Raw genomic sequence first — 12,609 nt, forward strand, 5'->3', positions numbered from 1 at the left:
GATTTATTTTATGGTGTCCTTGTTACAGTGTAATTATACCTTTAAGTACTGAGTAATATTAATTAACTACATGTACTTACTATATGGTTAGGGTTACTTGCATGTAATTATGCATAATTCATTGTTATTACAATAGTAAGTACATGTAACGTGTAACAAGGACACCTTAAAATACATTTTATTTTAAATATTAAATATAAACAGATGTACAAAAAGTACTAAAATTAAAACCGAAATACAATGAAATCTATACAGAACTACTTTTAAAACAAACTAATAAAATGCCAAAAGGACCTAACAAAGTTGCTAAAACAAACTAAAATTAATATGAAAACTGAAAATGAAGATAAAAGATAACTCAAAATATTAATAAACACCATATTAGTATCTAAACAATGCTGAAATAACACTACATTAAATTAAAATACACTAAAAACAAAATGATTAAAAAAAAAAATGTTGTGGTGAAATATGACACCTGTCTTCATGCTAATTAAAATTCACTTGATTCATGATTTTAAAAAACTGAACCACACCAATGCTCATAAAGACCAATGTGACAATGAGCAGTCAACATAAAGAGCGGCTGCCCTCTTTTGGTCTGTACAGGAAGCGCAGCAGGGCTCAGGAGGAAGAAGATCCCTCAGTTTAAGAGGCTGGTATAAGTTCCACCTGCAGACTGATCTGAGGTCAGTTTTCTCACTCCTGCCTTTGCGGCTGCTCTGAATATCATTATCAGCTCTCAATCTGATTGTCAGGACTGAGCCCAGATCAGTGCCGAGGGGAAACGTCAGTGCAGGCAGTGACAGGAAGTGAGAAGATGAGCAGTGCTACTCTACCTGACGCTGAGTTCACGCTGTGCCACCGCGAGGAGAGCAAGAGGGGAGGAGAGAACAATCCAGTGCGGTGAGGAAGCACGGCCAAACAAAACGTGTCACAGCAGTATTACAGAAAATGAGCAGGCCCACACAAAGGGACTTTTGGAGCTGATTTTAGGAAAAAAATCTCAGATTCTATGGAATGATTTCATTGAGCTGAGAGTATTACTTTCTTATTGATAGTTGAAAATATCATCAAACTGATCAAAATATTTAGCAAACATGGAAAAGGCCGAGAAACATGTACAGCTTTGAAAGACGAGTGTTTGAATTTTGATGAAATCTGTGGGTGCAGATTCCCTGTGGGCCTGGAAATGAGTTACATCATTTCCTGTTTAATATTACAGTCAGTGATACAAACCACATGACAAGTCAAATATTAGTCCACTACAAAGCATTCTCAATCCAAAATGCACAAGCGTTACGCCGCACACCGATTATTGCTCTAATAAATCGCAGGAAAAACATTTAGGAGGAAACATGAATATCATTTTCATAATAAAAAAAAAACACATTGCTGCATTATAAAGGAAACTGTAAAGATGTCTCACAAGGAATAAGAAACTTCTTTGATAATTAAAATGTTGATTTTCTCCTGAAATGTATAGCAATATTTAAATTAATATATTATTTTTAATTTAATATTATAAAATCTAAGTTAATTAAAATGTTATTACTATTCATAATCATAAATTATATTTATTATATTTTCTTTCCTCATTTAGTTCAAGACCATATGTTCTTGAACGGAATTAATTTACCTCCCATTATCTGTTAAAATAACAAAATAATATATTTAATTTTACATTTAAAAAAAAAAATGTAATGGTAAATGTATTGTAATTATACATTTAATAAAAAAATTAACACAAAATGTCAATTTACAAATGTCAACAAAACTTCTGAATGGTAGTTTTAAATTAGTTCAAATTTTTTTATATTAACTTTACAATTAAATATTATAGTTATTAACTATAGTTATATTTTATATTTCTGTTAAAATCATATTAAATAGGTGGCCTGGAATATTGTGTTTGACAATGGGGAGCCTTCAAGACAACAGAAGGAGAGCAGAACTTGGTCAACAATAGGCGCGTTTCCATTACAGATTTGCGCAAAACTTTGGCGATATTTTCTGAATGTCGATAAAAAAGTATTGCGAAATGACGGCGTTTCCATTAACCAATGTTATGCGGCTAAAACGTAACCTTTTGCCTCTCGCGATAAATGAGTTTACAAGTAAAATAAAATATTTCATCCAGAAGGGGGCGATATTTGACATCTGAAATTCTTCATAACCAGAACCACTATGATGAAATGATTGCTAGACATTAAAATAAATCTTCTGAAGGTGTCTGTTGATCTTACCTCCTCCAGCTGACTGTGAACGTGCTGCACTATAAGATCAATGGCCACCATGTTGCCGCCACCTACAGGAAATAAAGACAGGAGTGTAGGAGTTCCAACTAAGCATTACTAAATCAGACTAGCACTACTGCTACAGTATGCAACTGCCATAAAGTGCAGTGCAAAACAGAGCACACTGTATCCCACAATGCAATGTGCTTGACATCTGTCAAAGCAAACTGACCACGTGGCACCACGATATCTGCCAGCCTCATGGTGGGCTCGATGTACTGTTCAAAGGCTGGCTTCACAAACTTGTTGTACTGTTTGATCACTCCATCGATGTCCCGGCCGCGCTCTGTGATGTCCCTCCTGAGCCTCCGTACCAGCCGGATGTCAGAATCTGTGTCCACAAAGATCTTCATGTCTAGCAGCTGAAACACAGACAGACGACGCTCCAGATCAGGTCATTGAGATGGTGGAGAAAAACAAGAAAGATCCACATTATGACAGATTTGATGAGGTTTACCTTCAGCAGCTCTTTATCTGCAAATGACATGATGCCCTCAAATATAATGACGCTGGCCCCATACACCGTTTTCTGCAAGCAGATAAACACTGATTAAAAATAGCAGCAAAAATTGTTTTCAGCAAAACAGTTATTCCTTGTATTATTATTTTGTGATTCTAGTTAGAAAGTAAACTTTAAATCATGTTTTAGCACACAGGCTTCTTATAAATCCTGATGAAGGCCTGTGTGCTGAAATGCTCAGATTATATGATGTAATATTAAAGTTAATTAAAAAGCGAATGCAGCTTTTATTAGCTTCTGTTAGTTAAAGACTAGAGGTTAGCGATTTTTTGTTTGTATATAACAGGGCTTATTAAAGGTTTGGCCTTTGACCTAAAATATTAACTTCAAGTACTCCTGATTTTAAGGCAATATTTTAATAATGTAAATACCGTATTGGCCCGAATATAAGACGACCCTAATTATAAGACGACCCCCCTTTTTCCAGATGTACCTTTTGGAAAAAGGCTTTTTAAAACCAAATTTTTTTTTTCTCAGTAAAACACATTTTGTCTTCAATTATTATCATATTGCATATTTGTCCCATTTTAATTTTTGTTTTGAAAGTACGGTAAAAACTGGTCAAATGTACCAACAATCACATTTAAAAAATATACACTTAATGTTGTGGGTGTATTATTGACATGTCAAAGTCTAGACCCTGAATATAAGACGACCGCGTTTTTTCAGATGTATTTCCAAGAAAAAAACATTGTCTTATATTCGGGACAATACGGTACATTTGCATGCTCACGGCTCTCTGGTGTCGGTTTTTTGTTTTTAAAATGGCTTATTTTACTTTTACATGTTTATGATTTAATTATTATTTAAAATGATTTATTTTCAGTTTATATTTTTATGATAATTTTTTTTTCATTTATTACTTTTTGCAATTATTTATTTTTAATATAAAATGTATGATTTATTTATTTTTTTAATATGGTTTTAATTTTACAATTTTAATGGATTTTTAAATTATTCATTTAAATTAGTAAATTATGATTTAATTTAATATTTGTATGATTTAATTATTAAAAAAATATTTGAATTGTCACATTTTATGATTTAAATATTAATTTTTTATTTATTTTAATTTAATATTTTAAAGACTTAATTATATTTACAATGATTTATTTTACATATAATTATTCATTTACATATTTATGATTTAATTTACATAACATTTATTTTCATTTTAAGTTTTTACGATTTCATTGATTATTTATTTTTAAAATGTATTTTAGTTTTTACATTTTTATGGTTTCTTTAATTAATAGCCTTTTCCATCAACTCACAACCTAGTTTAGGAATTTAACAAAAAAGTCGACTTATAAATGTAGCTCGCCACTTGTTCAAAAGGTATCTTTATTGCCATTTTTAAATCAGAAACCAGCTTCCAAGCAGCTTCCCCAACACTGATAATTTACATAAACATGACACTTTAAGCAAATCAGAGTAGAAAAATGAGGAACAACAAACCCACAAATTAGGTTGATCTGACATGGGCTTCCACACGATCAGCTCAGCTCCACGCTCTGTGTGTTTCCACTCACCCACTCTTTCTGCCGTCCGTGTGTGGTGAAGTCATACACCGGGATCTTCACGCTCTTGCCCTGCTTGAGTTTGCGGAGAGTGTGCACCAGCAGGCTGAAATCAAAGGCGTCTGGATGGTCAAAGTTGTAATCGTTATTAGCAGCCAACAGCTGCTGTTCGGCTGTCAGAACCTGCAGGAAAGACGTCACAGCAGACGCGCCAAGGTTACACCTCTGACTTCAGCTCAAATCTCAGCTCAGAGATCAAGGCTGCTAACTGAAAGCTCGTAGGTTCAAAACAGACAAGGACTGATCCATGAACTCACTGTCCTTGAGCAAGGTTCCTCCACATAGTTGCCATTGCAAATCATGCATTTAATAAATGTTACAAGCTATGAGTGTTTGTGCATTACACTGGTTTTACCACAGGTACGACGTGCTGTTAGACATGATGTAAAGGGGTAAACTATGGTAAAAATCACTGTAACACACAGCCATACTTCAATATAAATGACAGCAATGAAAGCAATCTGATGATACACGGAGGAAAAATTATTATTATTACTGCAGATTATCATCTACCAGGCAAATGTTTGGTGTCAGATTTTAAAAAGCTAAATTAATACTTTTATCCAGCAAGGATGCATTAAATTGATCAAAAGTGACAATAAAAGACATTTATAATGTAAAAAGATTTCTATTTCAAATAAAGGCTGCCGTTTTGAATTTCCTATTAATAAAAAAAAAAAAAACACTATTTATGCAAAAATATGAAGCAGCACAACTGTTTTCAATATTAATAGCAATAAGAAATGTTTATTAAGCAGTAAGTCAGCAAATTTTAATGATTTCTGAAGGATCTGAAGACTTGAGTGAAATTCAGCTTTGCATCACAGGAATAAATTACACTTTAAAATATATCCAAAAAAGAAAGCAGTTATTTTTCATTTTAATAATATTTGACAATAATATTGAATTGTTTTTACTGTATTTTTGATTAAATAAATGTAGCATAAAATCATAAATGCTAAGCATCAAAGACAAAACGTTAAGAAAATAAATAAAATAAATAAAAATATTAACAAATAACTCAATAAATTGCACTCACACCTTTTGACCAATACAGTAGTCGACATTTGAAGTGGATCAAAGAAGTTCATCAAAGTTGTCCTAAGACAAGAATGCATTTTGGTTTTAGATTTTAGGACAACTTTGATTAAACGTTTTGATCCACTTCAAATGTTGACTAGTGTACATTTCCATGATTTTTAAAAATCGAGCAATTAAAAAAAATAATAAATAAACATTTTGTAGAGATATAGTGGCTAGATATTATTTGTGAAGGCAAAAAAAAAAAAGTTGTAAGAATTTTTAGAATTGTATTGTTTTCCACAATTTCAAAAAAATATAATTAAGACAAAAATTAGACATTAGGTTGTTTTATAAACAACAATATTAAGTATAATTAAGTAATTCCAGTGTGAACTGTCTATATACTGTATGAGTTGTATGCATTTTCAAGTAATATTTTCCAGACAAGAGAACATCTTGAAACACCCTCCAATCTTCAAGGAGGGATATATTTTCCGTCTTTAAGCTACAAGTTGAATGTTTTTGCCACCCTGCATGCAGACAGCAAATGAAGTGTGTGGTATCATTATCCCCCGTCCTCTCGTCAGGCACATGGCTAAGGTCAGCTGAACTAAATTTAGGAGGAACATTTCACACAGGTACGTGTACACAAACACACACTCACAGGCCATTTACTGCTTTAGCTGTGTGATTCTGCCTTTCTCTTCAGATATACAACAGCTGATAAACTGTTCAAACAAATGCCTAACTAGTCTAGAATAGCGGCTCTGATCCACCTGACAGACTCAACACAGTGTCATTCACATTCCTCACATGACAGAGTGAATGGCCTTTTAGCACAGCTCACTCAAACATCATAAAGACATAACGGCTTGTGTTTTAACGCTGCAGGCCACAGTAAAGACGAGCTTGAGTTTCTCAGCACACCTGAGATTCCTCACTGTGCTGTAAAGTCACTAGCTGCCTCAAAGATTTAATGGATTATATAACTCAAAGCACACTAATGGCTCGTGTCCACGCTCTCGCTCTCTCTTTATGAGAACAGATGCATGAAATGTTTCATACTGTCTCTCTGGATAGAGCTTTTATATTCTCACATCAGGATGATGGTTAACGAACTAGAATTTCCACACAGATTTTCACAAAATTAAAAAATATGACACTTTACCGGTCACGTTTTTAGACACACTTGTCTGAAATTATGCTTAAACTTTCAAAGAAGAAACTCAAATATAAGATATTTCTGATTTAAGTCAATTAAACCAGTCAAGTAGATTCCCAAACAACAAGTACCCGAGTCTGACTACACGGCTGGATTCAAAAAGTAGTAGTATATATTTATTTAATGCCATGTCAGCATCTTTGGCTATTTTCATGGCAAAATCAATTAAAAACAGCAAACAAACAAGTTATATTACACAAGATTTTTTTACATTAACATATGATAAAAATTCTAAAACTTTTTCTGGCAAAATTATACTAAACTCTTTAAGTGAGTTCACTTCCTAAAAGAGTTTTCTACATACATTAAAAGCTGGACAGTCCAATAAAATATGTTTGACAGAAAGGGGAATCTTGCAAAACATGCATTGAGTAGGGTGCCGGATTCACAAAACATGCAATAAAATAATTACACATTTTAGAATATTTTGTATTCAATAAAACATTTCTTAAGTATGTCATCTTTTTTCTTAAGATTGTTCTAAAGAGAAAACTTAAGAATTTGAAGTGCTGGACAGAAAAATCATCGTACTGTAAATAACCTCTAAAAGCTAGAATTTAGAGAGTTAGAACCTCCAACTTGTCTTAAAATCCACAAAACTATTTATTTAATTTATTGGGTCGTTTCAAATATTTAGCATTACAACATGACACTAACTAGATATACATATAATCGGGGCCTAAAACTAACATTTTGCCACACCTGACAATGTTCGTGACTAGAGAAAATTTACTGGCCATGAAACTGTGTGCATTACTTCATTAAAACAGGCAAAACTATTAGGGGAAACACATCTAATTGCAATTTTTATGACCAGTTCATATTTTTATTTCTCTTTCTTTCTTTCTTATTTTAATTAATTCAATAAAAATATATTATAATACTTTGAACTTTGTATAATAACAATAATTAAAAAAATATTTTTTCTTTAACATTTTCAGCTATAGAGCTTTTACTTTGGTGAAAATCTGCAGGGAAACTTCTCTTTTAAAATGTTTCTCTTTTTCTGACATCAGATTTATAAACCATTCTCACTATAAACTTGGGGGACGTCTTGCGCATGTTGCATTTTTAAATTCACTTTATAAGAGACTCAAACTCAGAGTACTTGCGGAGACAGAGCTCGTGTGGAGCCGCATTTACCGCAAACTCCTCCGAGAGACTGAACACACGTATCATGAGCAGATCACGTGAAAAGATCACAGCGTTTCACTCTGAAACACGAAGCGCAGCAGATATTTATATAATTACAATGCAGTCTTCGCGGTTTGATAATTGTCCCAAACCATATCGCATTTGCAGGCATTGTTAGAATTAATAGAAAAAGGTTACCGACCTACAGGCAAGTAACACTTTTTCATATACTTGCCAACGCTGACGTAATGCATATTACATAATGCCCTGCACATAATACATATTACTATTACTAGGGATTAGTGCAACATTACAATGATCGGCCATGATTATACATGATGTGACTTTTTCCTGAATTCCAATTCAGCAACAACTCTATGAAAAATTTCTGAATATATATTTGAATATATATTTTGGTCCGCTCAGTAAATATGAGACTGTACATAGACAGGACACATTCACATTCGCCCACTGAAAGTCTGATGCATAAGACACAAAATGGGAAGCACTTTGGGAGTTTCAAAGTCATCATCTGATTGGTTGAATTCTCCAAGATTTCAAGATAATGTGTGTGGTGTTTTTTTTTTTTTAATGGTCTGCCTGGAAACGAAAACGTTTCATGCGAAACCCCCTCATGGAAGAAGAAAGCTGCTGTTTACAACTGTGGATCATCTAAATGCTGATTTTTCAAAAGTGTGCTAAGTTTATGGCATAGACTCTGCGCCATTGTTGTAGGACGGCTTCTTAGACGGCCATTGACCAATAATAGCTGTGATGGAGCCCAGACCTTCTGCTGTTAGTCTGAAGGTCTGGTTATGCGAGACTACATTCACATCGCTCCATCTTGAGATAGACTTTTTTTAAATAACTATTTAGAATACACAATGCATTAAATAAAGTGAATCCTGCATTAAAAAGTGAATACCCAATCATGACAAAACTAACGTGCACTCTGATTATGATTATTATGGTAATCTGCAGGCAGAGCAAAAAACATAGGCTTTGAGGTGTTTTGAAGGTGAGTTGATTAAAAATAAGATGCTCCTGAGAAAGTAACTGGGAACTTCTTAAGAATTTTCAAGACTTGCACATAGGAACATGCTTATGAAGTACCTTAAATTGATCTTAGGAAGCCACTGCAGCCACTGGAACCTAACAAACCACTGGGTTTTTGGGCCAAATTCGGGTCAGTTTTTCCAAGTACTGCATAACTTCAAGTTTGCCAAGGAATTGTTACAGAAGAAAATATGCATCTATTTCATTATGTCTTAAAGGTTCTGTCAGCCTTTACGGTAATTTCTGCTGTTTCGCTTACTTCAATACCGTAAGTGCTATCTCCAAAACCCTGCCCACAAAAGACATGCCAGCAAAGACGAAGATGCAAAATAAAATCACAGGCAGAGAGTGCGTTTCTCACTGGCCAAAAAAGCATGCCACTCCTCTTTGTACAAAGCTTAGGGCTGTCATAGAAATGGGTGTGATTTCCTAGAACACCCAATTCACTGATATCTGTAGAAGGGACGTTTAGTGCATGAGTGATTTACAATGAGATGACCTGTTACCTTGTAGAAGGAATCCATTGACAGAAGAACCACCCAAGGAACATCCAAGGCCTCGATAATTTTACGAGCAACTGTTGTTTTGCCTGAAGCACTGCCTCCACAAAGCCCTGTGGGTACAAAGAGACCAGTATTGACACGTGATGATGGTTGATGATGATTGTGATTTTTCCTCCCCGGAGCGCTTTAATATACGGACCGATAACAAAAGCTTCTTTGGACTGGGTCCCGTGTTCATTGTACCATGGTGGGCGTCCTGCAGTGTAGATGGTCCTCTTACTGGTCCGCAGCAGTGGAGGCTCTGATTTGCACTGGCTGGTGGTTCGTTTCCGTGGCGACAGGCTGGTGTTGATGGATGGGAGGAGCCTGTCCAGAGATCCTTCCCCACCGCCACTATTAACAAGAGGAAATATGATACAGTGAATGAGACAAGTCACATCCTGCTATTTCCTGTGTGACTTCCTGTACACAAACCAGTTACCAGTTGACTCGGCGACCATCATGACAACGCCTCCATGCATCTATTAACTACCTTTATGTAGGTAACAGGCAGTACAGCTTAATCTATTTCAATGAGGAAACACTGAAAAAAAGATCTGATAACAGTGGCAGCATAAATTTTGTAGTATGGTGTAACCCCTGGCACAAACAACAGCCGCCCGATATTACACTGAACTTAGCCAATGTGTCATCAGTAAATGTGGCACATCATGATCAATAAAACGGAGATAACTGAAATATCAGTGTTGCATAAGCAAACTACAGTATGTCAATGGTGCATTTGTTTGTTGAAGGTTTCTGAGTGCTGGAATGCATTGGTTTCTAAGAGCATTTCTGGAATGAGTCACGAATCAATGAAAGAGATACAAGGTAAAATTGGTGGACGCCTACGAGAGACTCACTGCAGTGTGCATCACACCTTAGGAGCTTAGTAGACCTTATAAGTAGCAAGAAACTGAAAGTTTCAAAGAAAAATACTTACTAAAGCAGGCGAGAAAGCCAAATGTCCACAGAAGATGTGTGCTTGTACTTGTCCATTAAGAAGAAGAAATAAAACAGCCTACTCTCAACTAATCATCTATACGTTTAAAAAGCCAGCCAGATCAAGCGGTGCATGACTGTGTAATACCTAAACATGTTTACATACCACGGTTAACCCAAAATGCCTAGACCTTGGACCTGTGCAACTAAGGTTCAACTGGTAAAACTAGAATAAAGCAAGTTTACTGGGCAGAAAAGATGCATTGTGCGCCTTCGAGTTTCTGTTTGTGTGAATAGAGATCACCTTGGCTTTCTAGTTTATCTGCCCTGCTACAATATGAAAGCATGATAACAGATAAGATGGCAAACGGTGGACCCTGCCCTTGCAGTTTCAGAGCAAAACAAACCACTGTAAAGTATAGTTCGTAAGAGTCTCTCTTAAAGGATTAGTTCACCAAAATTAGTCTGTCTTCATTTTCTGTATGCCTTTCTTTCTTCTGTGGAAAACAAAAGGAGAAATAATAGCAGAATATCCAAGCTGCACTAGAAAATTAAAGATAAGAAAGTGTATGGTGACCAAGGATTTTCAGTAAATAATGTAAATGTAGTTTGTTCCTCACATAGACTTTAAATGCAGTGCCATTTGGACTAAATTTATTAGGGTTTCAAAAAGTTTTATAATGGTAAATTTATGACTTTTTAAAAGGCCTTTTATGACCAAGTAAAGATAATTTAAGTAATATATTGGAGGAAACACAATGTGCCAATATGGTCACTAAATGTAAATGTCTTGTGTTAGCTAAAGATTCAAAGTTTGAAAATACAATTTCCTACAAATCTCCATAACTTTATTTGTTTCTCAAACAAAATAGTTTAAATGGCTTGAATGGCTCTGCTCCCAAACATTAGAATATGAAAATAACTTCTGATAAAAAAAAAAAGTTGTTCCTTTGTATTTTTGTCTTGTTTTCCAGTGCAAAGATTAAAGTGTCTAAAGATTCTTAAATTAATATTGAGACGCAAAATGACATAAGAAGATAGGAAAAGATTAGAGCCCGACCGATATATCGTTTTGCCGATATTATCGGCCGATATGAGCCTGTTGCTGATATATCGGTATCGGCGAATATGCCGCCGATATGAATTTTTTTTTACAGAACATATAACGCAGATAAAATGCTTGAAATGGTGTAATTACTTAGTTTGTCCGGCAGAGCGTGCTCCATTGACCTGGATGAAATGCTTTAAAGCTTACGTCTATGGAAAACCATTTAAACTTTGAACGGCAATATCTCCGTAACAGCGCTGCGAAACCGCAACAAATTCGGGGATCCCTTCAGCTCGAGGAACCCTCTCGAACGCGAATCAAGTGTACGTCTAGAGGCCCGCTTTCGAATGAGACCACCCCCGCGTCGATAGCCCCCGAGGTTCGGGAGTTACGGGTGGTAAAATTTGCGGTCCAGCGCTGACCGATCAAGCTATCCCGGTGGGCTACCGACGTGCGGAGGGTGGCGTTCGAGAGGGCTCCTCGAGCTGAAGGGATCCCCCGAATTTGGTGGAGATCCGCCGGCGCGTTCGCGAGATAGTGACACCAGTCAACACTTTCACTTCAGTAAGGAGGTCTCTTGTTCAGGCAGCAGCATTCAAGTGTGGTCTTATTCGACCGTAAGTGCCCTGCGAAGTGGACTTCACATGATATTCCGCCATAATTCCAGTTACAAGGGAACGTACACGTTACATTCAAAGGGCATTAAAGTGCGCGAGACGTGAATTTATATTGTATTTATTTACAGTGGTATATTATGTCACATTTCTCTAGTAAGTTTCGTCTGTGTGTGACAGTAGTGCAAATCCGTGAATTAATGTTCCGAAGTGAAATAAACGTCAAAGGAATAAAGTTGAATGGAATTGAATTGAATTAAAGTTGAATAAACTTCAACTTTACTGTTCAGTGCACTGATGTCAGACTCATTTTGGATAATAAAGTTTGTTAAATGCCCTGCCTCCATTACGTATCTTTGTCACGTCATTATAAGTGTTTGATCACCACATTTGAGTGATAATTGCAAAAAATGTGTTTATGTATATATATATATTCTGTTTATGTATATACTGTATTCTATATATAGAAGCAAACAAATGTTTGGACACACGAATGGGAAAGTGTCCAAACTTTTGACTGGTACTGTACTATAATATACACAAAGAATATCGGACGATATATCGATATCGGCGTTTATTTACTACCTAATATCGGTGTCGGCCCCAAAAAACCCATATCGGTTGGGCTCTA

General features: G+C 35.4%; 1 protein-coding gene across 5 annotated transcripts in view; it reads right to left on the bottom strand.

The window, feature by feature from the left end:
- The window catches only part of LOC107723126 (uridine-cytidine kinase-like 1), a 30,576-nt gene that overhangs the window by 10,569 nt on the left and 7,398 nt on the right, over nucleotides 1-12,609 (bottom strand). For 2 of the 5 annotated variants that reach the window (XM_016531643.1, XM_016531646.1), the window contains exons 2-8: nucleotides 9,535-9,728; nucleotides 9,339-9,445; nucleotides 4,350-4,520; nucleotides 2,755-2,826; nucleotides 2,470-2,659; nucleotides 2,247-2,308; nucleotides 840-856 (exon numbers count right to left, since the gene is read on the bottom strand). In XM_016531643.1, coding sequence (XP_016387129.1) covers nucleotides 840-856; nucleotides 2,247-2,308; nucleotides 2,470-2,659; nucleotides 2,755-2,826; nucleotides 4,350-4,520; nucleotides 9,339-9,445; nucleotides 9,535-9,728 — 813 coding nt within the window. The remainder of the gene's footprint in view (nucleotides 1-839; nucleotides 857-2,246; nucleotides 2,309-2,469; nucleotides 2,660-2,754; nucleotides 2,827-4,349; nucleotides 4,521-9,338; nucleotides 9,446-9,534; nucleotides 9,729-12,609) is intronic. The other 3 variants (XM_016531642.1, XM_016531645.1, XM_016531647.1) reach the window with 2 other exon arrangements.

This window comes from Sinocyclocheilus rhinocerous, unplaced genomic scaffold (assembly GCF_001515625.1).
Source record: "Sinocyclocheilus rhinocerous isolate Xijiao unplaced genomic scaffold, SAMN03320098_v1.1 scaffold2831, whole genome shotgun sequence".
NCBI lineage: Eukaryota > Metazoa > Chordata > Actinopteri > Cypriniformes > Cyprinidae > Sinocyclocheilus > Sinocyclocheilus rhinocerous.